The 27,764-nt window shown below is 38.2% G+C and overlaps 1 protein-coding gene across 2 annotated transcripts; it reads left to right on the forward strand.

The window, feature by feature from the left end:
• The first annotated feature begins 1,702 nt into the window (after positions 1 to 1,702).
• On the forward strand, positions 1,703 to 26,709 carry KCNG3 (potassium voltage-gated channel modifier subfamily G member 3). 2 transcript variants are annotated; one of them, XM_072409785.1, is made up of 2 exons: positions 1,703 to 2,975; positions 20,412 to 26,709. In XM_072409785.1, the coding sequence occupies exons 1-2, from the start codon at positions 2,374 to 2,376 to the stop codon at positions 21,055 to 21,057; spliced, it is 1,248 nt and encodes a 415-aa protein (XP_072265886.1). In that variant the 5' UTR covers positions 1,703 to 2,373; the 3' UTR covers positions 21,058 to 26,709. The 2 variants fall into 2 exon arrangements, with proteins under 2 accessions (XP_072265886.1, XP_072265884.1); XM_072409783.1 differs by having other exon boundaries at positions 1,704 to 3,005.
• The last annotated feature ends 1,055 nt before the right edge of the window (positions 26,710 to 27,764 follow it).

Below are 27,764 nucleotides of genomic sequence, written 5' to 3' on the forward strand. Positions count from 1 at the left end.
ATCAAATATATATATATATTACATAAAATTTTGGATATCCTATGCTATATATATATATATATATATATATATATATATAAATATAAATAGTATATATATATATATAATAGACAAATGCAGTTGAAGTGAAAAGTTCTGAAAAATAAAAAAAGTTCACCTATCTTTACCTGATTAAAGCCCTCCATCCATTTACATACCGTGTCCAGTGAATCCCTCTTCTTTCCAGGGCTCGCCATTTTGACCAGCGCCACCATCATCATACTTCCATCTTCCTGGTTCTTCCTGATGTCTCCCAACCTTGCTTTGCACGTGTCTTCCTCCAAAAGTAAAAAATAACAGGTATTGATCTCACTGCGCATGCATGAGAGTGAGCGCTTGTTTATTTTTACATTGGAGGAAAGTTCCTGATGATGCAAGCCTGATCTTGGACATTGAAGAAGCAGCATGCAACCTCCTTGGATATATGATGCAAGTATCCCAGGAGGCTGCAGGTCTCCTTTTCAGTTTTACTACCACAGCACTAAAGATGAAAAGGGAGGGAATATTGTGAAAAATGTTATTAAATAAATAAATAAAAAAGTGAGCCCCATTTTTACATAATGTTACAAATGTGATGATAGATCTGCTTTAAAATGATTTCATATAATATCTGAATATAATTATTAACTTATTTATATTTTATATTTAACTGCCTAATGTACATGATTAATATATGTATATTTTAAAAATAGAGTATTGTTAAACTCACTACAGACAGTCACTGCAAACATACAACTAAAATACAAATATTTCAATAGTTTTACCATTCAGTGATTCTCTTCAGTCATGTACTCCTTACATGTACTGCCAGATTCAGGAACTTTCTACGACTAATCAATAATCCAAGCCATACAATCAGCTCCAAGATCTGATGGATTATCAGTGGATGGTAAGTGGACAGCAGGAAACTGGTAATGTCACTTTCTGCTTCTCTGTCTAATAGGTATGTTCACAGAGTATACTAAGATCTGGCCATCTACCAACCATATAGAAATTTTAGAAGGCTGTAACGTGCCAGAGTCAGATATTTATTCCTGATATATATATATATATATATATATATATATATATATATATATATATAAAATTTATTATTAATAATATATCTATTATATTAGTATTATTATCATTATTGCATTTCTGCATTTGCTTCAAGGGTTAAGAAATGTCATCAATAAATCTAACCGCTTAGAATTAAGTAGATCTCTGTAATGTATTTATACCAAGTACTGACAATATGCAATACTGTACAGTAATTCAAAGGGAGCTGTGTTTTGTGGCAGCTCGGCAGTGAATATCCAGGACTGAGCGGATTGTAACATCAATGCTTGAAAGAACGGTTTAATGTAGTAGCAGCTGGAGCAGCAATACTCGCCACCTTACCCTTTCTGTATTGTATGACCAGGATATTTATTTTATCATATTATTCATGAGTTTATTTTTTGCTGTTTTGACCTAAAAAAGTAATAGCACAATGCACATTTATACATGAGCATGTATTCTTCATGAGAAGGATAGATTCAACATATTTCTTCCACCATGATGTATTATTTTGTAGATGAGAGAAAGAAGAAAAAGGGAGAAAAATAATAAGAAGAATACATAATATTTTTGCTCTTTTCTTTTAGATATTCTGTAGAAAAGTGATGGAAAGTAGCCCAGTGATATGATGAAGAACGCCTCATCTACTTCTTCCAGTTGCACCATCACTGATGCTTTTAACACATTAATGATTGGTAAGGGATGAGCAGCATTCATTGTACAGCGTGTATACAGTAACGTTACAGTCATCTGTGTAATAGAGCTTTATAGAAAAGTACCTAGGAGATGCAGACACAAGTCACTCCACCTCCCCTATCTTCTCTTTTTTCCCTCCCCTCTCTGCCTGCCTCTGAGTGATTCTCACATTGAGTAAAGTTCACCAGACACAGAGCAGGCGATAGAACTGGTAGCTCTCAGCATTCTCCCTATTTCTCTCATCTCTTCTTTTCATTAGCTTGAGAATTTCCTAGAAGCTACATTGTAGGAAAGACCTGATGGCTTGTAACTTCAAGGGGCTTCAAGACAGTTTGGATGATGAGGCAAGAAGATGTAGCTCTAGGGCACCCTTAGAAAGATGCTGGACCCTTTGGGTCAAGAACTGAACCTGTAAAGTTTTCTACATCATCAGTTAATTCATCATGCTGTTTCGTGTATTTTTTACCTGCCTGGACCCACCTGGACAAATAGGTTGTAAGGAATCTGGAGGTGGAAACAGAGTGAAAACTTTAAGGTAAAGGACCTCCAAGGCTTGGGGTGGTACTGAAGGACAGCACCAACATTTAGGCCATCGCAATGAACTTTTCGGGAGATTCCTTTACTCTCAATGTCGGGGGTGCAAGGTATTCCTTCTCTCAAGAGCTAATTAAGGATTTCCCTCTACGACGGGTGAGCAGGCTACACAATTGTTCTTCGGAGAAGGATCTTCTGGAGGTGTGTGACGACTACGATCAGGAAAGGAATGAGTTTTTCTTTGATAGGCATTCTGAAGCCTTTGGTTTTATCATGATGTATGTCAAGTATGGCAAACTGAGGTTTGTCCCCCAAATGTGTGAGCTCTCCTTTTACAATGAGATGATCTACTGGGGGTTGGAGCGCTCCCAATTAGAGTTTTGCTGCCAGAGGAGGCTTGACGACCGCATGTCGGACACTTACACCTACCTGTCCGACGAGAGCAAGCCTGATGAGAGCACGGTAAAAGAGGACCTTCCTGCTCCTGAGGACAAGAAGTGGCTGGAGCGTATGAGAAGGACTTTTGAGGAGCCCACCTCATCCTTGGCAGCACAGATCTTGGCGGTGGTGTCCATACTCTTTGTCATTGTATCCATGGTGGTCTTGTGTGCCAGTACCTTGCCCGACTGGAAGACAGCAGAGAATAGGAGCGTGGAGGAGCACAGGTATACAGCAAGTCTGTGGGAACCTTCGGGGTATGACCAGCCATTCTCACTACTATCAGTGTCCGTCTGTCTTTGGGGGGTAATTATAGTGCTTTTTTTGTAAGAAAAAAGGTGCCGGAACTCACATCTTGTTAATCCTCCAGAGCCCAGACATTGTCCGTCTCCCCCCTCCCTCCAGATACTGTGCCAGATCGTTCCCCCAGAGAGCACTCCATACAGAGGTATGTGAGGAAAAGAGAGTAAGGAAAGATTTTATGAAGGCTTTAGAGTTGTAATTCTCCTTTGGAAAATCTGTCGAAAAAAGATGCCGGAACTCTGTTCCGGTGAGTTCACTGAGAAAAAAAGCCCTGGGTAATTATATTACAACTCAATCATGTGACAAGGGGCATAAACCCAACACAGAAACCAGGACCACATACAGCAGATAGCATCATCTTTCTGTAAAGCAACATAGAAAATATGCTGCTACACAAGAAGTTAGCAGAGTTTAAAACATTCTTCAAGCTCTGGGATTACATCACATAGAAACACTTGTACAGTAATCCTGATAGACCTCATTATCAGACCTCGGTGTGTTTACCAGGGAGCCACACAGTAGGCATTAACCCGTTCTTACCATCAGACTGCTTGTGCATGACATGGATAACTCTTCTTAGACTGATTTAACTCATAGAACACCACTCTGAAGATATCATTTCTTAGAAGGCACCTTATGGCTGTAAATATTTATTCCGTAGTACTGGTTTGTGTATGCCTGTGTAGACAATCCTATGACGTAGGACTTTGTTCCAAAGCTAGCAAATATATATATTATTTTTATTACATGTTTGCATATGCAGTCCTGCTGTACAAACCTGTATGACAAATGGGAAAAAACTGGAGCCAAAGTCCAGGTTTGTTCACTGGTAACCGATCATAACTAGATAATAAAAGCCCTTTATCATTATATTGACCAGTAATGTTCAGGTTCAAGCAGACCTCCTAAAGTTGGGGAGACACCTTAATCATCTAGATTATCCTAGATATCAAAGAAGGACAATTTCACCATTGGACCCCTGTGTAAGACCCTTTATTTACTTTTAGACCTGTTTGTTGATTGACAGACAGACAGATAGATGTTTTTTGCCTTCCTCTGGATCAACTATATCCATAGGGTTTTATATCTGGGATATGTTTTCCCTGGTAATTAAACTTATTGGGCTTATGGTGTTTTTTTCAACCTGTCTTACTATGTAAATGAGCAGTATTTAAGCCTATGTGCTTTTTGGAGGGGTCCCAGCACCCATCTAACCAGTATCTATTAAAAATGTACCCTTTGCCCCTTGGAAATTCTTCTGAGCACTCTCTGTAGAGATGATATGCTAATCCTAGATAGGTGCATATAGGATACAGAGCATTGCTTCTTTTTTAACTGCTGCATCAGCTATAACCTTTTTTTTTTACTATTTTTGTAATACTTTGTATACTTTGTAACCTTCCAATATATTTATATTGTTCTCAGATGTACATAGTTTCTTCTAAAACCTCAATTAGACCCTTTACACAGTTTAAGGTTTCAAGCTGTTATGACTGCGATGCAATGGCAGCTCTGTCCTTGCTATCCACACAGGGGTTGATTATTTGACAAATTAACTCAGACAGATCAGTTCATGTTAAGGTGACCACAGATGTTAGACTATAGCTGCCTACACTGGTAAGATTGTTCAACAACAATAGTGTTAAATTTAAACTGCAGATATACAATGGTCAACTGCCCTGGGAAGGCAGAATGGACTAAAAAGTTAGAGCCCGGGGCTATGTGTATAGGAATTCACATTTATACTGTACATGTTCACTCCAGTCCATAAAGAATGGTTGATGGTAAGACCAGCAACTGTCAGTGATTGCCTCTGGGCAAATTCAGCTCATGGACCCACATAAAAAACAAATGATGAAATATCCACTCACATAATAAAAAGTAAAATAAAAATGTAATTTACACAATGATTGCATCTTCTAGTGTATGTTTCCATCTCTTTCCACAACAGACAGGTAATTTGTATTATGCAGATTGGCCTATTTACATAAATGTAAAAATATATGAAAGAACACAGAAACCTGAGCATGTATTACTACAAACTATATGTCCACCCTACAAGGAGCGGATAGGAGGAGCAACCTGTTATCTTTGAAACCTAATAAAATTGGAATGCCCCTTTAAAGTAGGCATTTACATATAGAGACCATTACAGATCTCCTAAAAAACTCTTTTTTTGGATGTCTGCAATACTTTCAGAATGATCTGGAACAAGCATGCAGATCAATAAAGTCAGAGTGAAGCCAAGATTCCTAATCTTTCATAATTCTTCCGAGTCAATTAAAGAAAATGAAGCTAATGGATCATCACGAGAGCCAGAAATAGACCAGGGATTACAATAAAAAAGACAAAAGCCTTTATACTTCCTCAGTCCAGATTATAAATAAATCATTACCTTTTTATAATCTCTTCATTGTTTGGTCCATTTTCCTTCGGTAATTCCCCCCTAGCTAATGAGTTTCAGGGGACCTTACAGAATATGTAACACAGACCGAGCAGCTCATTAGATATATGTAAAAGGAAGAAATAATACATTGGTTGTAACAAGGCTAATGTTTGTGATGGATGGACACAGCTAAGCCCACTAGCTAAATCGGGGTGGAGGGAGGGAATTCCTTGCTGTGCCAGAGGTTGCTTAGTAATTACTGTCATTTCTATTACCAGCCATCGGAATGGTTTTTTTCTGGGTAGAGGAGAACAATAAGATGGAATACTACACTTCATTCTTAGATAAAGACTGTATAAAAAAAGTATGACAGCATATATATATGTAATGTACAGTAATAAAAAAGAGTGTAAGTGTATATATAATAATAAAAGCCATGAAAAAAAAGCACAAACAGACCTAAATAATATAATTTGTCAGAACGTTCAAAGCTTTAAATATTTAGACGTTAAGATAATTAAGATGGAATTGTTATTATTTGGACAATGGGTATACACATCAGATTTCTAGTTGAGGCATTCTACAAGAGAACGCAGTGAGCCTTTTTCCAACAATAAAAAGTAACTTAAAAATGAAAAAATAAGTAGTGGCACAGCTAAAACAGAAATTAAAGGGAACATAAAATATATTCATTCTTATCTAATGTCAACCTTCTTCCATGCTTTACTCCAATCTAATGTGTTAAATATCTATAATATTATCCTGTTGGTCTACATTTGGTTGTTGGTCCCAGAGCAAAATTATAGTGGGTGCTAAAGATGATATTCAAGGAGATTTATCCAATCAGCATCTTGGCTGAATGCAAATGAGACCACGCCACCGCTAACATTTCAGAATCAGTACCTTACAGCTGATGAACAAAATAGGTTAGGCTCTGACTTTAGAGCTGGACTTATATTGCAGTACATTTTACAACTTTGTACATTACATTAGTCTGTTGTGGGTACATATTACATGTAGATTGCATCTTCCAGTATATCACTTTTCTCAATTTGCAGTTTTGACTATATACATGCATGGACTATTGCATAAATGGCGCAGGAACCTGTGCATGCATTACCTTCAAGGTGTATGGACACCCCTACAGAGAGTAGACGGGCTGGAGGGACCAACCTGTCTTCTCTGCAACATAATAAAAGTTGAATGCCCCATTAAAGGAGAGGTGTATGGACACCCCTACAGAGAGTAGACGGGCTGGAGGGACCAACCTGTCTTCTCTGCAACATAATAAAAGTTGAATGCCCCATTAAAGGAGGCCAATACAAAGAGAGATATGGAGGCCTCTGGAAAATAGTAATTTCTAGATGTTTGCAATATTTTAACAATGACCTGGAGCAAGCATGCAGATCAATAAGATCAGAGTGAAGGCACAATTTCTAATTAGTATATTTCTGCTCAATTAAAAAAAAACTGAAGCTAGTGGATCATCACGGACAAAAAAAAGCCAAGCCATGTTTTATTAAGATATTGGGCAACTCCTGGCTTAGGCAGTGATCGGCTTGCTGAGGCTTTTTAGAATGCACTACCAATGTGGTCAAGTCAGGTCATTTTCTAAATTGGGATATTTAAATACCTAATAAGCAATGTATTACTGTTATATACAAATGCATTTCCTATACTTTTATGCGATGAGTATCATACTTTTGGAGGAGGACTTGGAACCAGGGAACACTTGGCTTGCATTCTTTGCATGCTTGGATTCACACCTATACTTTTATGCGATGAGTATCATACTTTTGGAGGAGGACTTGGAACCAGGGAACACTTGGCTTGCATTCTTTGCATGCTTGGATTCACAACCATTCAAAAAACTGCATCCATGTGCAAAAAAAGATGAAAATCAGAAAATTGGAGCCTTTAGCAGGCAGATACACTCTGCATACTGAAATGCAAACTATGAACTGGAGTGAACCTTTAAGGGTAGAAACTAAAATCTGTGGATACATGCAGCAATCTGTTAGGGAACTTCATTCTAGGCAGTGGAAATATAAATAATAAGTAGCAGGACTGTAAAGGAAAATAACATAACCCCAGATACACATACCTCTCCTCCCACTGCAACTGTATACGGTGAAAACTCCCAGTCCTGGCAAATGTAATTATCCTGTAGTTCTCAGCAGACATATTTACAGATCTTACATAAAGTTTGCGCTTCGTGCCTCAATCTCATACACAGCATACTGTACAAGCTCAGATCATTACTGGCTCAGCACGTAGATATATCATGATTTGGAGATTGCTTGACAGCCCTTACCAGGGAAATTCTCTTCAATGCAGAAAATGAGAGAAATACCTTGTAAGAGTTAAAAAAAGACATTTTATGAAAATGAAGAAGTATAATCTCTGAGAATCAGTGTTAAGCCCAGGGCACTTAAACAAGTATGGATATTCAATAGGAGATCTCTGGTACCTGTTGCCGGGCCAGAAGCAATAGTTTTGACTGCCAATTAAATATCCAAACTTTATGTATATTTTCTATGACTGATAACTGATGAAAAAGGGGTTTTGCAAATCATATTGTTTAAATGACCTTTATGCAGAACTGGGTACCTTTGGATTTAAAGGGGCTGTTCCAACCATGCTTAGCTGGCTTGGTTGAAACTCTTATCATATGGTGGACAATACCAACACTTGACCACAGAATCAATATTAATTTGGGTTGGGCATGTGGCTTCAAAAAGTTCACTGCCCTGAAATAGGACCTGCCCCAGGGACTTAAGCATTTAGTAATATTATTAATATTACTATTATTATTAAACAGAATTAATATATATCGCCAACATATTACGCAGTGCTGTACATTAAATAGGGGTTGCAAATGACAGATGAATACCGACAGTGGGGGAGGAGAGGACCCTGGGTCGAAGAGGTTACAGTCTAGTAGGTGGGGGAATTAGCAGGTAGTGGCAGTTTATGGAATATTTAGCAAAGAAAAAGCCTTTTTTTTCTAAGCATGGGAAGCAAATAGCAATAAGAGCACCTCATTGTTGTCAGAACCTAAATTTAATGATATGACATCTTCATGGAGCCCATGTGGAGCAGCTATGCAAATATTGACTTTTTCTGGCTGTTATTTGCATATGTATAAGCATAATCCTTGCCTGCCACAAGGGGGCATGTCTGGGTCTTAGTATGAAGAATGCAATCAGATGTTTTGCATATTGTCTACAGCCAAAAAAGTTCTGATAGGGACAGATGAGGTGTGCAAAGGCAGATACTTAAAGTTTAGGCTTCCAGCTTTAGTTGAATTTTATTTTATAATTTTTTGAGGAATTAAAGAAAATATCCATTGATTTTGCAAGAAATGCTTGTCACTTTTTTTGAAAAAGAAAGCAGAGAGAACCTTATCATTAGGCTATGGTCAGACTGGTGATGAGGTTGCGATGTGGTTACTGCCTCCTCATGCCACTGCCTTGGAGGAAATGCTACATGTAACGTCCACCCATGGCAGCTCAATAGAAAATAATGGTTCAATGACATCTGCTTTCAAATCTACAAACACTGGTTGTTTCGCGCAGAACGAATGACCAAGTGGCTGGCAAGATGACAGCCATTAGGAGCGGATTTTGAGCACTTCTCCACAATCGGTCCTAACCTGCCTTTACTACATATACTACTATCGCCATCAATTAATTAGGAACAAAGAAAGAAGTGCTTGAAATAATATTATTTTTAAATAATAATATTTTTCACTTTAAGATCATTACAAAGAACAAGTGGGTGCTCTTTGAGTCTGGAGGAAAAGAAGTTTAATCTCCGGATAAGGAAGGGATTCTTCACTGTAAGGTCTGTGAAAATGTGGAATCGGCTCCCTCAGGAAGTAGTTTCAGCAACTACTATAGATTGCTTTAGGAAAAAGCTGGATACTTTTCTAGAAGCACAGAATATACCTGGGGATTAAAGTATTAAAGTAAAGATAACAGATTGTTGATCCAGGGAACATCCAATAGCCTCATGGGATCAGGAAGAGATTTTTCCCCTGTTAGAATAAATTGTACCCGGGGTTTTTGTTTTTTTTTTGCCTTCCTCTGGATCAATGTCCATAGGGTTTTATATCTGGGATATGTTTATTTCCCTAGTGGTTGAACTTGATGGACTTTTTTCAACCTGACTGACTGTAACTTTGAAGTCCAACTCATTTGACAACCATGGCTTCCTCAATAGATAGACAGTGTATACAAAAAACCTGGAAATATGTTATTTTCAGGATCTCCCGGTAAAATTAAAGGAACAAAGCTGCTATATATTACATTTTTGTCTTTGGCTTTAAGAAAGATAAAATCAGGAGACAAGTTTTGTTGAGAATTTGGTAATGTTACATACAAGCCCTGAGGGAGAAAGCCAAACCTAAAAACCAATAGATTTCCTGCAGTAGTCAATCTGTCTTTCTTATTATTGTTTTCATTGTAAGCTGTTGCACAGTGATTTAACTGAACAGAAACTACAAACTGTGAAGAGAACATTGGGCAGTCTAATGTATTTATCTACAGATTCACAGCATGATCCATAGAAACCATTAACAATTCAGGGAAACATCTTTTCTCTGGGCGGAATGTTTGCAGAATGTACTTTATTAAGTGGTTGACCCCATTCGTTTAACCTCTGCCTTGCCTGCCAACAGCCTTGTAAGCGTCTTTTTTAAAATGTTCTTTATTGCGCTGGAGAACTTTGTTTTACTGCCGAGTCTGGCATACTGTATAGAATTAGCACACCGCAGACTGAACTGTATACAAAGCGCAGACAGATTGACTTTTGTGAAGCTATACATACCAGCCATGCTTGGCCAGGATTCACAGGGAGAACAGCTCTGTCATTGACTGCATATCAGGTGCTTATCACAAAGGCATTTTGTTTAAAGATGAAGTTTATTCTGTTTTATCCCTAACCCTCTCATCAACGTGCTAATGACGTCTTTCGGTATATACCTTTTTGCAGACCCAGTAATGTTATTTCTGTGATTTTCTGTGCAGGCTAATTACGGTTTATGGGAGGCGCTAGCAGGGTGCTGTACATAACGTCCTGAAAACATCTCAGCACCCCACCTTAGTACTCCTCTCTAGAGTCATTGGCTCTGAGTTATTAAAGCTCTTCAAGACTAGAGAAGATGGACTATTATGGGAGAACCTGGGTGATTCAGCAATCCCTAAGTAGATCTAGTCCAGGATTGAGAATATATTAACTAATAGCATATGCCTTTTACGAAAACCATTCCAGGTTTGCTCAATCACTCCCATGAAAGTCTATCTTCTCCAGTCCTGAAGAGTTTTATTAAATAAGGCCCCTTGGCTCTGATGTAAGCAGAATGTTGGCTCTTGGTAAAATATCAGAAGGCCTTGGTTGGCAGATATCAGTCTGATGGGGCAGATGTTTCTTAATAGGCTGCTTGTGTGTTCAGACTGCCTTAGGTAATGCCCATATGTGATGCTGAACATCTATGTTTAACCTCGGGGCATTTGACCTTAAAAAAAAACTTCCTATTTTAAATTTTCCGCTGGTCCTGCCCCTCAGTGCACGCTGCCTGCAGGTAATTATGTTGCATGCCCGCCCGGCATCTGCATCTCATGATGACTCTGGGCATCTCCAAGGGAACGCCGATGCCAGACGGATATTACCAAGGGGACACAGATGCCGGGCCAGCATCGCCAGGGGACGTCGGGGGCTCATAGGGACCAGGTAAGCCCTAAATTCCCCCCCTAGTTTGGCTCAGAGTTAACTCTATTTGTAATGAAATTTAACCCCGAGCCACACTCAGGATTACCGCCAAGGGGGTTAAATAACTAAAAACCATGTAATGAAAGGGGTGGGCTAGGGACAGTCAGGCTGCAGAGGAAAGAATTAGATGACACCAGACATTATCCAGCACTTTACGTTGTAAGAGGCTCACAGTGTCAAGTGATATGATAGTAAGCAATTTTTGTTCATGAGAGGAGTCCTTAAAGCATAATTAAACTCACCTCGGAATCAAGTCATTTTTTGCCATGAGGAAGGGACTCTACATGGCGCTGAAATGCTATTTTTTTTCACCGTGCTTTTATATTAGAGCAAGAATCCTGTACTGTGGAGTGCTGGTGAATTTTTCTTCTGTTTTCATGAGTTCTGCACGGTTCCATCCATGGTTGTCACCCCCTTTCGTTTTTTGCAAGGCCTGTTTTCCGTAGGGATTGCATTCCTATCATAAAACGTGGAACCTGCCCCTGCTGTGTCCCCCAAAGCCACCATCTTTACCCCAGACTCCATGGCAGACTTCTGGGACCATGACAATCCTCTATGGCCATTGTTTGTCCAGGAATGATATAACTTCTGCGTGTCGGCAGGAGTTACATTGTCCATGGTGGCTGGATCTATATGCATGGGTGCTTCATATGAATCCAAGCTGTACACTGCACGGCACAAATAACAAAAAGCCACCATGAACCAGAGCTTTTTTTTCAATTTTTTTGGCAACAGAGACTTTGAAGATCTGTTTTGGCAGAAAAACTATCCCTTCTGGTGATTATTTGTTTCTTCGGTTTAGGTCTGCTTTAAACTGAATATACATGGGTCATCATTCCCATTAAACCAAGCAGTCAATTCCACTGTTACATTGAATCAACCATAAATCAATTCTGAATTTCACCAAAAGTGATCAATATCGAGACTAGATTTAAAAGAACTTTGATCAATTAACACAGAAAATTTCCTGCTGATTTTACAAGTCCTAAGACCTAGCAATCAATTTATGTTTGAAGAATCATGTGCACATAGACTTATTTTATCTATGGTGTGTGGTAGTAACATCAATTGAATTTCTAATTGACGGTCTACATTTATATAGCATTAATAGACTGAAATGATCATTGATCAAACTAAAGAACCAGATGTTGCTGGAACCTAATAGGGTCTCTTTTAACGTAACTGAAATGGTTTTTATAGCATTTTTTTTTTTGTTATTTTTTAAAAGCATTGTATAAAAAGTTTATAGAATGTTTCCACTACCCTTAGATATCAGAAAATAATAAGATAAAAGAGAGCTCAGCGGCCAATCAATCTCTAAGTTAAATAAATAAAACCAACTGAAAGTATACAGTACAGGCCGCTAAAAAGTACAGTACGAAATCTATAGCATCTTTTATTGCCTCTTTTATGCAGGAAGGCCGGGCCCCCTAAATGGGCAAAGTCCAGCACTTCTAATTCGTGGCATCCACTTCTAAATAATCATAATACTCTAAGAGGCAGTATATAATAAGGACAGGTCAATAGGAATTTGTGTAGGGCACAAGAGAACATATATTATTAATATATATATATATATATATATATATATAGATATATATATATGGCATATTTTATTATTAAATTATAAGCTTTTAATAGTGCACCCATTGCACCGAGATTGTAAACTATCGCAAAGCCCACTACATCCTTTATGGTTTTTGGAAGCTTTTGTTGGAGGCTATGTTTTACCATGAGGTTGCAGTGTGCTCATCGCTTGTTCATGTCAGTGCACTACTGCCTCGGGGGTGACATTGCAAGTAGCAAAGAAAATCAATTGGGAGGTAATGAGCAGTACAGTACCTCTCACTGCTGCACATTTTTAAATCTGCAGATGCTGGTTGCCAGCCACCAAGAATTGCAGGAAATCGCTTGATCCTGATACCGGTCCGAAACTCGCCTAACTGACAAAAGCAGATGGTCTCATATTTGATAGTAAATAGGAAGAGGAATGTGTGTATCTTCTAAATCATTCAGCAATTCTAATAATTTAATGTTTCCTATTCTTTGATTATATTTTATAGCAGAGTTAAACAATTAAAGATGTTGATCTAACTTATAGCTTTCCTCCTGTTAGCTGCAAGCTGTGATATGAAATATTACCATGGAACGCATATAAATCTAATTGTAGAGCAGTTGTTGCTTCCAAACAAATTATATTATGTAAATACCATGTATTCATAGGTATGGTTTATTCCCTGCCTTAGTGTGCTCATCAGTTCCCATTTTTCTAATACAATTATGTCATATTCCTTATTTATCTGAATTGAATTATATATGTGAAATATAGACCGTATATACTGGAGTATAAGCCGACTTTTTCAGAACCCAAAGTGTGCTGAAAAAGTCACCTTCGGTTTATACTCCAGTCAGGTATCAGCAGATTGAGATGCGGGCGCCGCCGACGAGACTGGTGTCCTTTTGCCTGCAGAGGGAATCCCTAACGTCACTGGATGGGGCGGGGCTTGTGCGGGCCACACCCACATCACAACATCATGTACAGGCGTACTGAATCCGGCCTCCGTACATATTGCATTAGGATTCACATTGCATATACATATTGCATTCACACTGTTGAATTTGAAATAAAAAATTATAGCAAAGTTATATATATGTTGGCCATCACAGAAGTGTTATTTGTCTAATAGAAGAAGGATTTAATCTTATAATAATATTCTTGCGCCTTTAGAAAGCAATTCTTTTGATAAGTGCAGTATATGCAGTAAGTGATGAAGTGATTTTCCATGGAGCCTTTCATTGTTCTGATTATATATCCAGTGATGTAGCAGATATTAAGCAGATGTCATCGCCCACCACTCTGCACAATCATTGTTACAATAAAGCTGCGTACACACGGCAAATTTTTCTCGCCCGATAATCGGTATCGGCCAATTATCGGGCGAAAATCTGCCGTGTGTACAGTCGGTCGTCGTCCATCGTCCGACGACCGTCCTGGCGGATCCATGGACGATGGACGACGACCGATCGTAATGAAAGGGAAGGGGAGAGCGCGCAGCAGGGTGCCGCTCCGTCGCTCTCCCCCTCCCCTCTCCATAGAGCATGAACGGTGCTGTATGTACAGCATCGTTCATGCATCTTGCAGTCTTTTCTCGTTGGAAAGGATCGTGAAAGATCCTTTCCAACGAGAAAAATTGCAGGTGTGTACGCAGCTTTACATCTCTTATTAAAGATCATAATATCAATATAGTAATATTGAGATAAATATTTTTAACATATACCCCACTGATTCCTCAATTAATGCAATTTCATTGGTATTTATTTTAAATATTGAAACTTGCCAGTAGCTGCAGCATTTCCCACCCTCAGCTTATACTCGAGTCAATCAGATTTTCCTTTTTTCAAAGTTAAAAATAGGTACTCCGGCTTATACTCGAGTATATACGGTATATACATTTTTTTTTAGAACTAAACATACTAAATAGCATAATACTTATTAAAAAGTAGATACAAAAATAGCTATGACATTTTAGGATTACGTTATGTTCATCTAAGCTAACACGAATTATATAATTAGATTCCAGCTATTGACTTCAGCTATGGATGCCTTGTTCTCTGAACCCCAATAAGCTATGTATTAGTGCCACCAATGGCATCTCATTGAATAAACTAGACAGTGTACATTGAACCGGCTGCTACCTAAGAATTTAGGAAGGCGAAAGCCAATGTGTAAATATTAATAATATACCCTTGAATGAATGTAAACTAGCTTAACTTTAAAGGATAAGATGTAAACTAAACCTGTGAGAAGTCACACCATGGAACAAAGGCTTTGCAATTAAAAATGTGACACCTTTTATAAGTACACTCAGACCTTTCACCTTTTCAAGGACTCCCTGGAGAAATGTAACAAACATACAGGATCTCTGACCTTTCCAATCATAGCTCACATTGTCTGTGAAATAGATGTCACAAAGCATCAGTGTGATAGGTAGGTAACTAGCATTTTTAGTAGGTCAGGAAAGGAATTGTGCATATCTTTTTTATGACAGGTGCACTTTAAAGGTTGTATCAACCCAAAATGGAAATGATCAAATTCAGCAGTGATGTTCTGCAGACATCCTGCAGCTTTACATAACTCAGTGGCTTTATTATCACATTAATAACATTTATTTATAAATCACCAACATATTACAGAGTGCTGTACACTAAAAAGGGGTGAAAGATGACAAATAGGCAAGTGCAAACAATAATGCAGGTGAAGCAGAAGACCCTGTCTAATAGAGCTCACAATTTAGTGGAACTAAAAATGAAAAAAAAATCACACTTACCTAATACCGCAGATCTTTTGATGGCGCTGGTCCTTCCCACGATTTGGTCCTGGGTCATCCTGGAATTCCTCTTCGTCCCGAGGTGGAGGGTAAAGACTTAAAGGGTCAGCGCTGCACTCTTTTTTATTAAAAAAAAGGTGTTGCGCTTAAAAAAAAATACAACTTTTTTACTTCATTTAGAAGGGTAGTCTACCCTTCTATGGAAAGTAAAAATGTTGAGTTTAGGTAAGCTTTAAGAGACAGATGAGGATGGGTAGGCAAATTTGAAAAGGTGGGTTTTTTGATTGTGTGGAACATAGGATCAAGCCTAATAAGATGAGAAATGGAGTTCCAGAGAATGGGGACAGCTCAAGAGAAGTCTTGGAGCCGTGCATGGGAAGAGGTTATGATTGAGGAGGTCATTAGTAGGTCATTGGAGGAGAGAAGAAGGCAGCTAGGGGTATATTTGTGTATCAAGCCAGAAATATAGATGAGACAAGAGATCTGGAATAATTTAAAAACAAAGTAAAGTAGTTTGAAGGCTAAAAGTGCAAAGACAAGGAGTGGAGAGATAGATATGTCTAGCTGCAGTGTTCATGATATATTTTACTGGAGGGAGTCTGGTCAGTGTGAGAAAGAGGAAAAATGTTGCAGTAGTCCAGTTGATGATAATAGAGATGATAGGAGGAAGTACGAGGAGTTTGCTGGTCTTCACTGATACATTCTCTGTGCTTTATTTCCCAGCTCCCCCCAGGGGCTTAAAGCAGAACTAAATCCTGCTGTTCTCACTTTTCCACATTGCATTGCAGGGTGCCACCATCTTCTTCCTTCTTCTCTCCCTTCTTTCAGCCATGGGATGACGTAACACGTTCATTGAGTCCTAGGATGTGCAGGGGAAGCTGAGATTGCTGAATATCATTTTATCCTTTTTCACAGAGCGATCAGGCAGGAAGCAATGCTTATTACACAAAGGACATCGCCTGTCCCTGTCTGCAATGGTGCCCTGACAAATAGGAAAAGTTGGCAACTCACGATATCCAACCAGTACCTGAAATGAAAGATCCGGTGTTGATGACAATTGTTTTTTTCATGCACTTTTTATGTAGATGAGACTTGCATGTGTGGAGATGAGTACTGAGAATAATGAAAACAATCTTTCCAGTATAAATGATAATGGTTGCAACCCCAAAAATGACAAGATTAATTACAAAATGAAGAAAGGAAAGCTGGGGTTTTACAACTGTATTGATGTAAATTTCACAAAGACAAATTACAAAGTACAATGATTATATTATGTGGTCATGCCCATTTAATTGTCATGAGACATGTAGACCAATAATTATACATAAAGGATCCCTGACTAGGTAACACTAATTAAAGGTTAATAATGTGTGTCTCTTTATCCGACGCGTTTCGCCAAGAGGTTTGTGGAGTGGATGCAAAGCTTCACCACTTTAGAGCATAAAAAAAGAAGTAAAGCCTTTGCATGTAATCAACAAATTTGGATGCCCCTTATGTCTATATAATTATAGACTTAGAATGCACTGATAACATGAGCTTACTATTAATATTCTCTTTCTCATGCATAACTAAAAAAAGGTCAAAAAGATTAAACATTCCCTCAAAGCCTGCAATGATTGGCATTGGTCACAGCTAATTCATTACAGGGAACCTAAATAAATTGGCTGAATGCTGCCCTGGATCATACAGATAACACACTTCAAAATGTTCTCAGGAGTTTATACACTTGAACTAATAGCTTAGCATGGGAGAAATACCGTCATGTAATAAATAGCTGCAGCCTTGTAAAAGTGATAGATTAAAAATATCTTTATATATACATTAATAAACAGCATTTATGTATATAATTATTTATAGGTATAGTTAACATCAGACAGAAAATATACGCTCTATATAGATCTGAATTAACAGGTTTCATGGGACTATGATAATAACTATTATAAATAATAACTATTATAATAACTTTCATAAAGGTGCTGTTGTAATTGAATACTAAGCAACTAAAACAGACCAATGCTTAGCATATACAGTCAATGGACAATGACCCAAAACATATAGCCAAAGCAACCCTGGAGTTTATTAAAGCAATGAAGTGGAATATTCTTGAATGGCCAAGTCAGTCGCCTGATCTGAACACTATTGAGCATGCATTTCACTTGTTGAAGACTAAACTTCGGACAGAAAGGCCCACAAACAACTGAAAGCCGCTGCAGTAAAGGCCTGGAAGTGAATTAAAAAAGAGGAAACCCAGCATCTGGTGATGTCCATGGGTTCAAGACTACAGGCTGTCATTACCAGCAAAGGGTTTTCAACCAAGTATTAGAAATGGACATTTTATTTTCAGCTTTTTAATTTGACCAATTACTTTTGAGCCCCTGAAATGAAGTGATTGTGTAAAAAAAGGCTTTAGTTCCTCACATTTTTATGCAATCTTTTAGCTTGGATCTTATCTTAAAGCTGAAAGTCTGCAGTTCAACTGCATCTGAGTTGTTTCAATTAAAATTAATTGTGGTAATCTACAGAACAAAAATAAGAAAAAAGTTGTCTCGATACAAATATTTATGGACCTAACTAAATGGTAAAGCAACAGATTTACTTTAAATACAGCCCCACCAGCAACACATGTTCATTTTCTCCCCTATACATGTCAGTAGGAGCATGTGGGTCACTTCTCTTCACCCCAGGTGATACTTCCGATGCTTGGTGACTGGCCATTTGCAAACTCAACATTCTGGATGGAAGTGGGGATTTGTGCAGTGTAAGCTCCTGAGTGGACATAGGACAGGTACATTGTTCATTTCACTGGCCAGAAAAAAATTATCCGCTTATAATCCGGATTGTTTGATTTGGTCAGCTCTAGGTTAAGCCCAAAAACGAGGTGAACTTGCCATGTAAAAATATTGAACAACTAAGTTTTTCCATTTTTAATTCCCTGATGGCACAGGCATGTTCCAAGATGATAATGTCAGGATTCATTGTTCCCAAAAAGCATGAGAAATCATTTTCCCGCATAGATCGGTCACCATCAGACCTTAAAACTATGGAGAACCTGGCATGTGTGAGAGTAGACTTTACACAGCAGTCTGACTCTCCCATCATTATTATCAGATCTTGGCAAAACATTATTACAATTCTGGGTGGGTGCATAAGCTTTTTGAAAGAATACCACGGCGAACATGTGCTATAATCATAGCTTAAGCTGGTCCACTTCATTGTGACTTTACTTTTTGCCCAGTCTATAGCTACATCCAAAAAATAATGGACAATGCAGAAACCCATACCTACCAGTCAATTGTAATTTTTACTGAAGCCAAACCAGTAAAAGAACTTGATTGCTATAAAAGAACACTTATTGATTGCTATACTGTCCGTTTTGTACTTTTGCTTCTTGTACTGGTGTCATTAAATTTTATGATGATGTGCTCTACCTTCAGAAGACAAAGACAGATCTTGTCACTTGATTTCATCTTTTCCTCATTACCTGTGAAGACTTCTTAGACCTCATACACAAAAACCTCATATATAAAAGTTTTCTCACTAAGAAACTGACTTTTTCTCCAAAGCTGTCAATCTGGTTCAAGTTTTAGGGACAGGTTGAATCTGTTCAGTGGATAAGGAGAATGAACACTGCTTATTAATAAGGACATGATGACTAACAGACATCACTAGATCACATCACTAATAGCAAAAACAGCAGACTCGGAAGTCCCAGCTGTGGTATCACTTCGCCATTGCTTCATTTGCAGTTTTGCACCTGAATAGATGATAGAACTTGAATAAAAATTCACACATTGTTTGTGTGAAGGATGCAATGTCTACTAGAATGGTCTATTTTAATAACAGAGAATCACTATAAATAGAAGGGAAGTGACATTAGCTTTATGTTATTTTACATTATTCTTTTCAGTTCATGTTTTTAAGGTGATGTTTTATGTTTGTATTTATCTCTTTTACTATGTTTGTGAAAAAAAAAGGTTTGTACACAATAACAAGGCAATATGAGTTTTAACAAGAAAGTGGAAGTGAATACCTGGTTAGAGTTTATCTTTTTAACATGGCGGAACCCCTTAAAATAACTTGCGGGTCTTCAGGGAACCCTCCTATAATCCACAGATCACAGTAGATTAGCATGGTGTTCAGTGGGAAGAATGCTTCTTACATTTCTGGCCAATGGGAGGGCCGCCAATCTTACAGAAAGCCAAAAGGATCATTGGTGTCTGTTAAACTTATCTGAGAGTCACAATCTGCTAATTGCTTAAAGAGCCCCTGGCTACCTCTGGAGAAACCCTAGGGTATAACTTAACACTAGGTTAAAGTTTTAGGTGGAACATCTCCATACACATACATTGAAGGAGGCATCACTTCGTGATCATATTCTTGTATGTGTAATTTTCAGATTGAGCTACGGAGCTTTATAAACAACTGTCTTTTTTCCATCGAAACAGATAGGGGTAGCCTGGAAAACATATGCAATAGGTCTTCAGCTTTAACTTTTGGCTGAAAAAAAGAATACAAACTATTTATATTCTAAATTTCATACAAGACTGTTAATTTATACTGGAATTTTGTTTTTAATGTCTGTTATGTTTGTTCAATAATTTAGAAAACTGCAATAAATTAAAATGTTAAAAAAAATTCATACAAGATTAAAGTTATACATTTGTTCAGTCTCTACCATAAAAATGAAAAATATAAATACAAGCCGAAGATGATCTGTAATGGATTTACATTTCTTTTACAGCATGCAATGTTGCCGACTTTTTTAATGTTTTCTTAATTTAGGAAAGGATAAATAAAGCTTTTTTATTGCAGGGAAAGATGCCCTTTTATTGTTCCTATGGAAATAAATTATTCAGTGTGTTTTGTTTCCACAGGATAATTGAAGCTATCTGCATCGGCTGGTTCACGGCAGAGTGCATCGTCAGGTTCATTGTCTCAAAGAATAAATGTGACTTTGTCAGAAAGCCCTTGAACATCATTGACTTGCTGGCCATCACTCCTTATTATGTCTCTGTCTTCATGACCGTTTTCACCGGTGAAAACCCCCAACTGCAGAGAGCTGGGGTGACCCTGAGGGTCCTGAGGATGATGAGAATATTTTGGGTTATAAAGCTTGCCAGACATTTCATAGGCCTGCAGACTCTGGGCCTCACCCTAAAGAGATGCTACCGGGAGATGGTTATGCTGTTGGTGTTCATTTGTGTTGCAATGGCAATATTTGGCGCACTCTCTCAGCTCCTGGAGCACGGACTGGACCTTGAAACAAAAAATGAGGATTATTCCAGCATACCGGCAGCCTGCTGGTGGGTGATCATTTCCATGACCACTGTGGGCTATGGAGACATGTACCCGATATCTATTCCCGGCAGGATACTTGGTGGAGTTTGTGTTGTCAGTGGGATCGTTCTCTTGGCCTTGCCTATAACATTCATATACCACAGTTTTGTACAATGTTATCACGAACTGAAATATAAAACTGCCAGGTATACCAGGACTTTATCGAATGAATTCTTAAATTAATAGGCTCAGATGCTTTGTTATATATTTATTTTATTACGCCATGGTAGCCAATGCTACTTTCATTCAATACAATTGAATTACAATTGTGTATCTAACAGGCAGCACAAGTAGGAAATGGGATTTAAGAGTGAAATGCTCATTTTGTGTAGGGCCATTGGAATGAGAAACAATACTTACCCTACTATTGGCTCTGCTGGTGGGCATTGTTCTTCTCTGGTTCTGCTTTGTATGTTTTGACGTCATAGAACCCACAGCCGGAGAAAAGGCTTTATATTATCAGATGTATAGCAGGAAGGAAGCTTGTGGGGGCAAGTAATAGGATTAGTATTATTCCATATTCCATTCCCCATGAGACAGAGTGTTTAACCCGTGCAGTTCAAAGGGGGTAGCTGTTCCAAGGTTTAATTTGTTAGACATCTGCACTACTCTGAACTTCTAATTCTTTACCCTCAGAACAAATTTGCTAAACTATATGAATTATTTTATTGGTATTGAATATTTTATCCCATGACTATTTTCTACTTTGATCACACAATACACATATCAAATATTTCATAGGTGAGCAACTTTTTTTTCTCACATGGAATACTGCAAACCTTTATTTCCTGTGAATCAATATTTTTGATTTGAGTTATTTGAGTTATTTTATATCCAGGTGGACTGACTTCATTGATTGGTTAGACACCTAACAGAACCTCAAATTTTGGCCAGACAAAGTCTGAGTAATATTAATATATATTGAATTTTTTGTCCAAAACACAAAAAACTAGAATATAAACAAATAAAAAAGTGTAGCTAATTCAGGTAATCCATGCAAAATAAACTAGAAATATCAGGATTTTTGGATGGTAAATTTTGTCATCAGCTGCTGAAGCAGCAATTGTGCCCCACTAGGAAAGATGTTGAGACAACAAGCACAGAAAATCAGATTTCATGTAAAGCAGGAGTCTACAAACCCCGGTCTGACATCTGGGCCGCAAGAGCACGGAGACCACCAGTCCCCAATCTGTGGTCTGTGGCTCTGGCCAGTGCATTCCCCAGCGGGGTCAGGAGAAGGATCCCGCTTGGGGGGGGACAGCCCGAGCCACAGACCATGTCTCCCATATGCATCGCAGGCTCAGGGCAGTGGGCACGTTGTGTCTTGTCTGGGCCTGCGATGGGAGAGTGACACACGGTTCCCCGCGCATGCGCAATTTGGAGTTCCTAATATTAGTGGTCTGTGAAGTCCAAAAGGTTGGGGACCAGTGCTCTAACAGAACCATAGTCCCTCTTGAACCTAGATTCCCTGAGGTCTCCATTCTAGAATAGTCAGATCCACAGGGGAGTCTTTTAGATTTAGTAATTGCTAGTCCGAGGTCTCCCCAGTGCTGTCACCGCTTCCTAACTGCAAAGCCTCCTCCTTCAAATCTCTATGGACTTTAACTTTTCTTTTCTCCTTTAAGCACTCCATACAGTAGCCTTTTATTTTCTTTCCATTCCAAGCTCCCAGGTACTGGGCTGTACCCCTTCTCTCTCTCTTATTGCTGCATTCGACAATCAGCATGTGGAAGGGGGCTCCACAGTGGGCTCTATACCTACTTATTTCTGGGCCTGGCAGAGTAACAACCTTGCAGTGGCCTTACAGTGTCCATGGACACAAGACTTTCCCTAGCCTGGCATTGTAGAACAAAGTGATGGGGGCAGGGCCTCTATGGGCCCCTTGGAGCATAGTCTTGGTTGCAATTGCAATATCAACAAGCCCTCTTCTACACCAATGGTTGTGAGCAGGACAAAAAGTTTTGCTTGGGCTTACATTTTAGGGTGAATTAACGTATTGTCCTAAATGACACTGCTGGATGGCATGTAAGAAATGTGGCTGTGGGGCCCAATCAATAGCTGGCTATAGGGACCCATGAAATGTCTTCATTCCCTAAGATAAAACATCATTATAAAATACTTTTACTTTACTGACCTGAACCTATAGACAGTTTTTTTTTCAAATGTTTCATTAGTTTGCTATCCTCCATTACCCTGTTTCAGTTATCTGTGAGTCCGTTGCTGAAAAGGCTGCTGTGCACAAGATTTTAGGATTTCATCGTATTACTTATTACAAAAGTAAATAGTCCTGTCACACAGAACACAAGAAGTGCCTACCTAGATCAGTGTGATAGGCCCACAGTATTATTCAGGATACTGAAAACCATTGAGTATCTGTGTAACTGTCTGGCATTACAGAAAAAAATAAATAAAACCTAACCTAACAAAATCCAATATCCATCAGGATTATTTTGCTACTGTAGACTCATATTTTACAAATATTTACCAGTGATTTTGAGAATATTCATGTTTTCACATACTTTATAATGTAATATAAATTATTCTGAGTGTGGTAACTTGCAGTAGCCAATCAAAACTCAGCAATCGATAAACCAAACGTAATTATTTGTGTTTAGAAATCAGAACCATATTATACCACAATCCGTAATAATAGAATATTAATACCAGAGATAAGGTATACATTTCAAACCTAATCACATATATAACAAAAATAATAAACCATTTTATTTACCATATAAAATACAATAAAATCATACAATGGGCTCTCAAGCTTCATGCATTATAAAGATCCAAAAACAGTAAATACTTCATACTTGCTTAAAAAAATATAGAAATGCTAATGACAGTTATGAAAAAAACTTGTCACTACTCGACGTGTTTTAGGTTTTCATTAGAGAGTTAGTATGACAATAATAAATATAGAGGAAGAAAGTGTATGGTGGGAATCCACTGGTAGCAAAAAAGAACAGAAAATCATAGCATGCCAAGTAGTATGCCTCTTTTTAAAACAAATGCAGGATGGTTTATATACCTTTATTCAATGCAACCTGCAGAGTGTCAGATGTTTCAACTGCATAAAATCATTAAACAATTAACAATGACACAAACAACAGAGGTCTGACATGCCCTCAGAAACCTGCTTGTGCAGCCCAGCTATCCATTCCTTGGTGCTGGACTAGGAAAGCAACCTATGTGGCCATGGTCTGTGGTAGGTGAATCAATTCTCCGAGCAATCCCTGCACGGGTGTTTCTTCCTTTCAGGACTGTTCAACTCTGCAGGCTTTTGCTTTTTTGCTCAGCACAAAAGGATGTCGGGGGTCCACAAGCCAGTTTTGCACGGAGGCCCAGTGTTTGCTGCACCTGCCACTTTTAAATATATATTGGTGGTGGGCCAGAACAGTGTCTACATTTTTAGGCCAGTATAGAATATCTTTTACATATAGGAAACCAGAGGTTAATCCAAACCCACAAGTACGAGTGATATCCCAATATCAAGGTTATTAAGTATAGCTACCTATTAATTGATATCTATTCACAGGTAAACTTTAAAAGCCCTTAAACATGGATATTTTAAGAAAATGCACAACAACCATTTGTTATGTGTGACACAAATTGTAACAAAATGCTTTAACCTAAAAACACTCCTAACTCATCTATATAACTGCTGATCCAAATGGATTGCCTGGGTTGTACAGCTGATTAAATGCATGTAAGGCATAAAGAAAATCTAATTATATGTAAAATCTCTAAAACTTTTATTTATCAGTAATTAAAGGGATAGGTTAGTAACACTAGCAATTATCTGCAAATTGCCCCTAATTACCCTGGACCTCACATGATTTATAAATGATGAAGCCCTGACAAATGACCAAACCATTGGAGTGTTTTTATTCTCAATAGTACTTAATAGAAACAATTACAAAGAACAACTCTATTTACTGGAATAATAAAATGTTTTGCTCCATTGATTTAGAAAATAAACAGATAAAGTTATGTTTAAAGGTTCTTGTGTAGGCTCAGTTACCAACTTCCCCAAAAAATTGAGGATTTCAATAGGATACGATTACCCAAAATCCAAGCTCCACACCCTGAAATACATTTAATTCCCCTTTATAATAAATAAATAGGTGCCACCCACCCAATGCAAGAGACTGTATATTAGGACTCAGGTCATGGTAACCACTACTCAACACCAAATCAAACTGGGTACCACCATGAGAGTAGAAAGGATATTGAGGGAAGATTTCATCTCTGGCTTGCCCAAATTTTTGGAATTCATTGCAATTTATGATGCCACCCAAAAAGAACAGTCAGTTTTTAGTCAAGTGCAATGTTAGTGTTGCCTGTTGTTGGTGTTAATAAAGACAGCTATAACAACCACTGATAATGGTGCACAATCAGTTAACCCTTCATATTTTTCTAGGAATAATCAAAATAATTCAAAGTATATGCAGTAAATGGCACCCAGAATATGTTATACAGTCTATGGCAGTAGTAACATTTCTGCTTAGTAGATTGTGCTATAAAGTTTTCCATTTTAGGCAAAAGGAATCACCAGGATTGCTGATAGACTTTTCCAATCAGAAAGAAGTCAACTGTCTGTAAAGAGTATCCGCAGGGGTAGTGTAGATGATTTTGCTGTTATTGCCTTTGCAGACTGCAGAGATAAAAGGGATCTTGTTCCACAATCTGCAACCTACCACTTTCAGTTAATCTCCAGCTGTGTTATTGAATATCCATCAATAATGGCACTCGTAGGAGATAGGAGACAGCCTGCTTATTTATCCTAAAACTATATTTAGACTGGCATGGGGGTGTGGTGTTACCCACTGCCTTGGGGAGATGCTACAGGTAGCTTGTACCTATGAAAGCACCATAGAGAATGAATGGGTACTGCTCATTGCTGCCCATTGTCAAATCTGCAGATGCAGATTCTTTATAAACCAGCACTGCAGTGCCAGTGATGGGATGGTTGGCATGATTTCCAGGCAGGTCTGAACCTAGCCTTAGTCACTTTCCTCTTTCCTAAGTCCTGCAAATTGGACCTGATTGCAGCAACTATAGCTGCCAAACAAATGAATAGAAGGATGCAGGATACAAATTCCAAGATAAAATACCCCCTTCCTTTCTTTTCATTCCCAGAATGATATATACTCTGATTAATCCATTCACCATTACGCCAGGTGTATTATCTGTATCATCTGCCAATATTTTACTTTGCTAGGTGAGCAGTCCTTCTTCCTTTAGTAAATCATCCCAACTGTTTTAGGCTATGCCTGTAAACTACAAAACTTTTATTATATTTTATACATTTGAATAGGTGTATGTGTTCTGTAGCCCTGTCCTAGTGTAATATGCTACTTATGCATACGGTACACTGTTGTCACCTTAGGACAGAAAAAAGTGTTACTGGCAGGATCGCCAGGTGAGAGAAAACTGATGCAGCCATTACAAGAACTGGTAAGCTGCAATAGAAACATTTTTCGTTTTTAAATTAGATATGCTGAAACCATGATGAATGTGTAAAACATGCGATACTGTCATCATGTCAGGTACAATTATTATCAAAGTAGAACTGCAACAGACAAGGAGGGGTAACATCATTTCCTCCTGTGCACAGCAGGTGAAGCCGATTGGATTTCCCATAGTGATTTATTGATGAATTAATGTGTTCAGATGGATAAAAATAGGTCAGTGTACCAACCGTGGTGTAGCTAGAATAAACAAATCCCCTTTATTTCTATACACTGACTTTTTTGTAAGAAGGATCAAACATTTTGTTAAGAGCTCGTGATAAAGTATGTATTTTCTTAGCTGAATAAAAAATAAACTGCTTCAAATAAAGAATGTTTGGGTAATATTGATGTGAAAGTGACATTCTGCATGTGAAAGATTTCATTAGAGGTCCAGCTATGTATGACAAAGCCACCACCGGACCCAAGGGATAAGGTATAGGTGATACCTATGGGACCTGTGGCATTCCATTTAATAGTTTTCTCTGCAGTGTATTACTGGCTTTCATGTCCATCTAGTGGGGGGTGTTGGGGCAAGGTGGCTATTTTTGCCTACCCCTACCCGGGTAAACCAAATTTTATCCTTTGCACTGGCCAAACATCAATGGAGCTTCTGACTGTGATCTACTTGCAGCCAATTGTTTGTGCCTAGGGCTCCTCTCTAACCTCAATCAGTGATGGATTTAGATCAAAATAAAGCTCTGATGAAAAATAAAGCGGGGTCCTTAGATGCATAGCATTCCATCTCTCTGTATTTCTGTTCATTGGGGTCCAGGAGAAGTTGAGAGCCTCGGGCAATCACCCATTATTTCCTATTCTAGGCTAAATTGAACACTAACCTATTCATAAAAAGCATTTGTGTCTCAGACCCATAGTGGCAGCCCAAGGAACTCCAAGGAACAATTATCAAAGTTTTGAATAGTTATGAAATAATTATGCTATTATCGGTGCCACATCTCAAATAACTATAACTAAATCCTTTACACATTTACATCATATTATAGACAAAAATGATAATTTATTTGATCAATAAAACATGAGATATATCTTTTATCCTTTAAAGTATGTGTTCAATGTACAAATAATGCCAATTCAGTCTTAATATTCTGACGCGTTTCACAGATTTCTGCTTCCTCGGGATTCATAAAACTAACATCATAAGCTGAAATTAGTAGATCCCATCTGTTTAAAAAAAACCTATTGGGAACGTTTGCTGTGGATATAATTTGATGTGGAGGAGTCTTAGCTGATGAATCTGGATCTTTCTTCATTAGTACTCTGGAGGGGCCACACAAGGTGCATTCTTCCAGCATTTCCCAATTGTTGTACCTATGTTTTGTCAGCCTATCACACCATATATTAGAGCTTTATTTTTCA

This window comes from Pyxicephalus adspersus, chromosome 4, assembly GCF_032062135.1.
Source record: "Pyxicephalus adspersus chromosome 4, UCB_Pads_2.0, whole genome shotgun sequence".
Classification (NCBI taxonomy): Eukaryota; Metazoa; Chordata; class Amphibia; order Anura; family Pyxicephalidae; genus Pyxicephalus; species Pyxicephalus adspersus.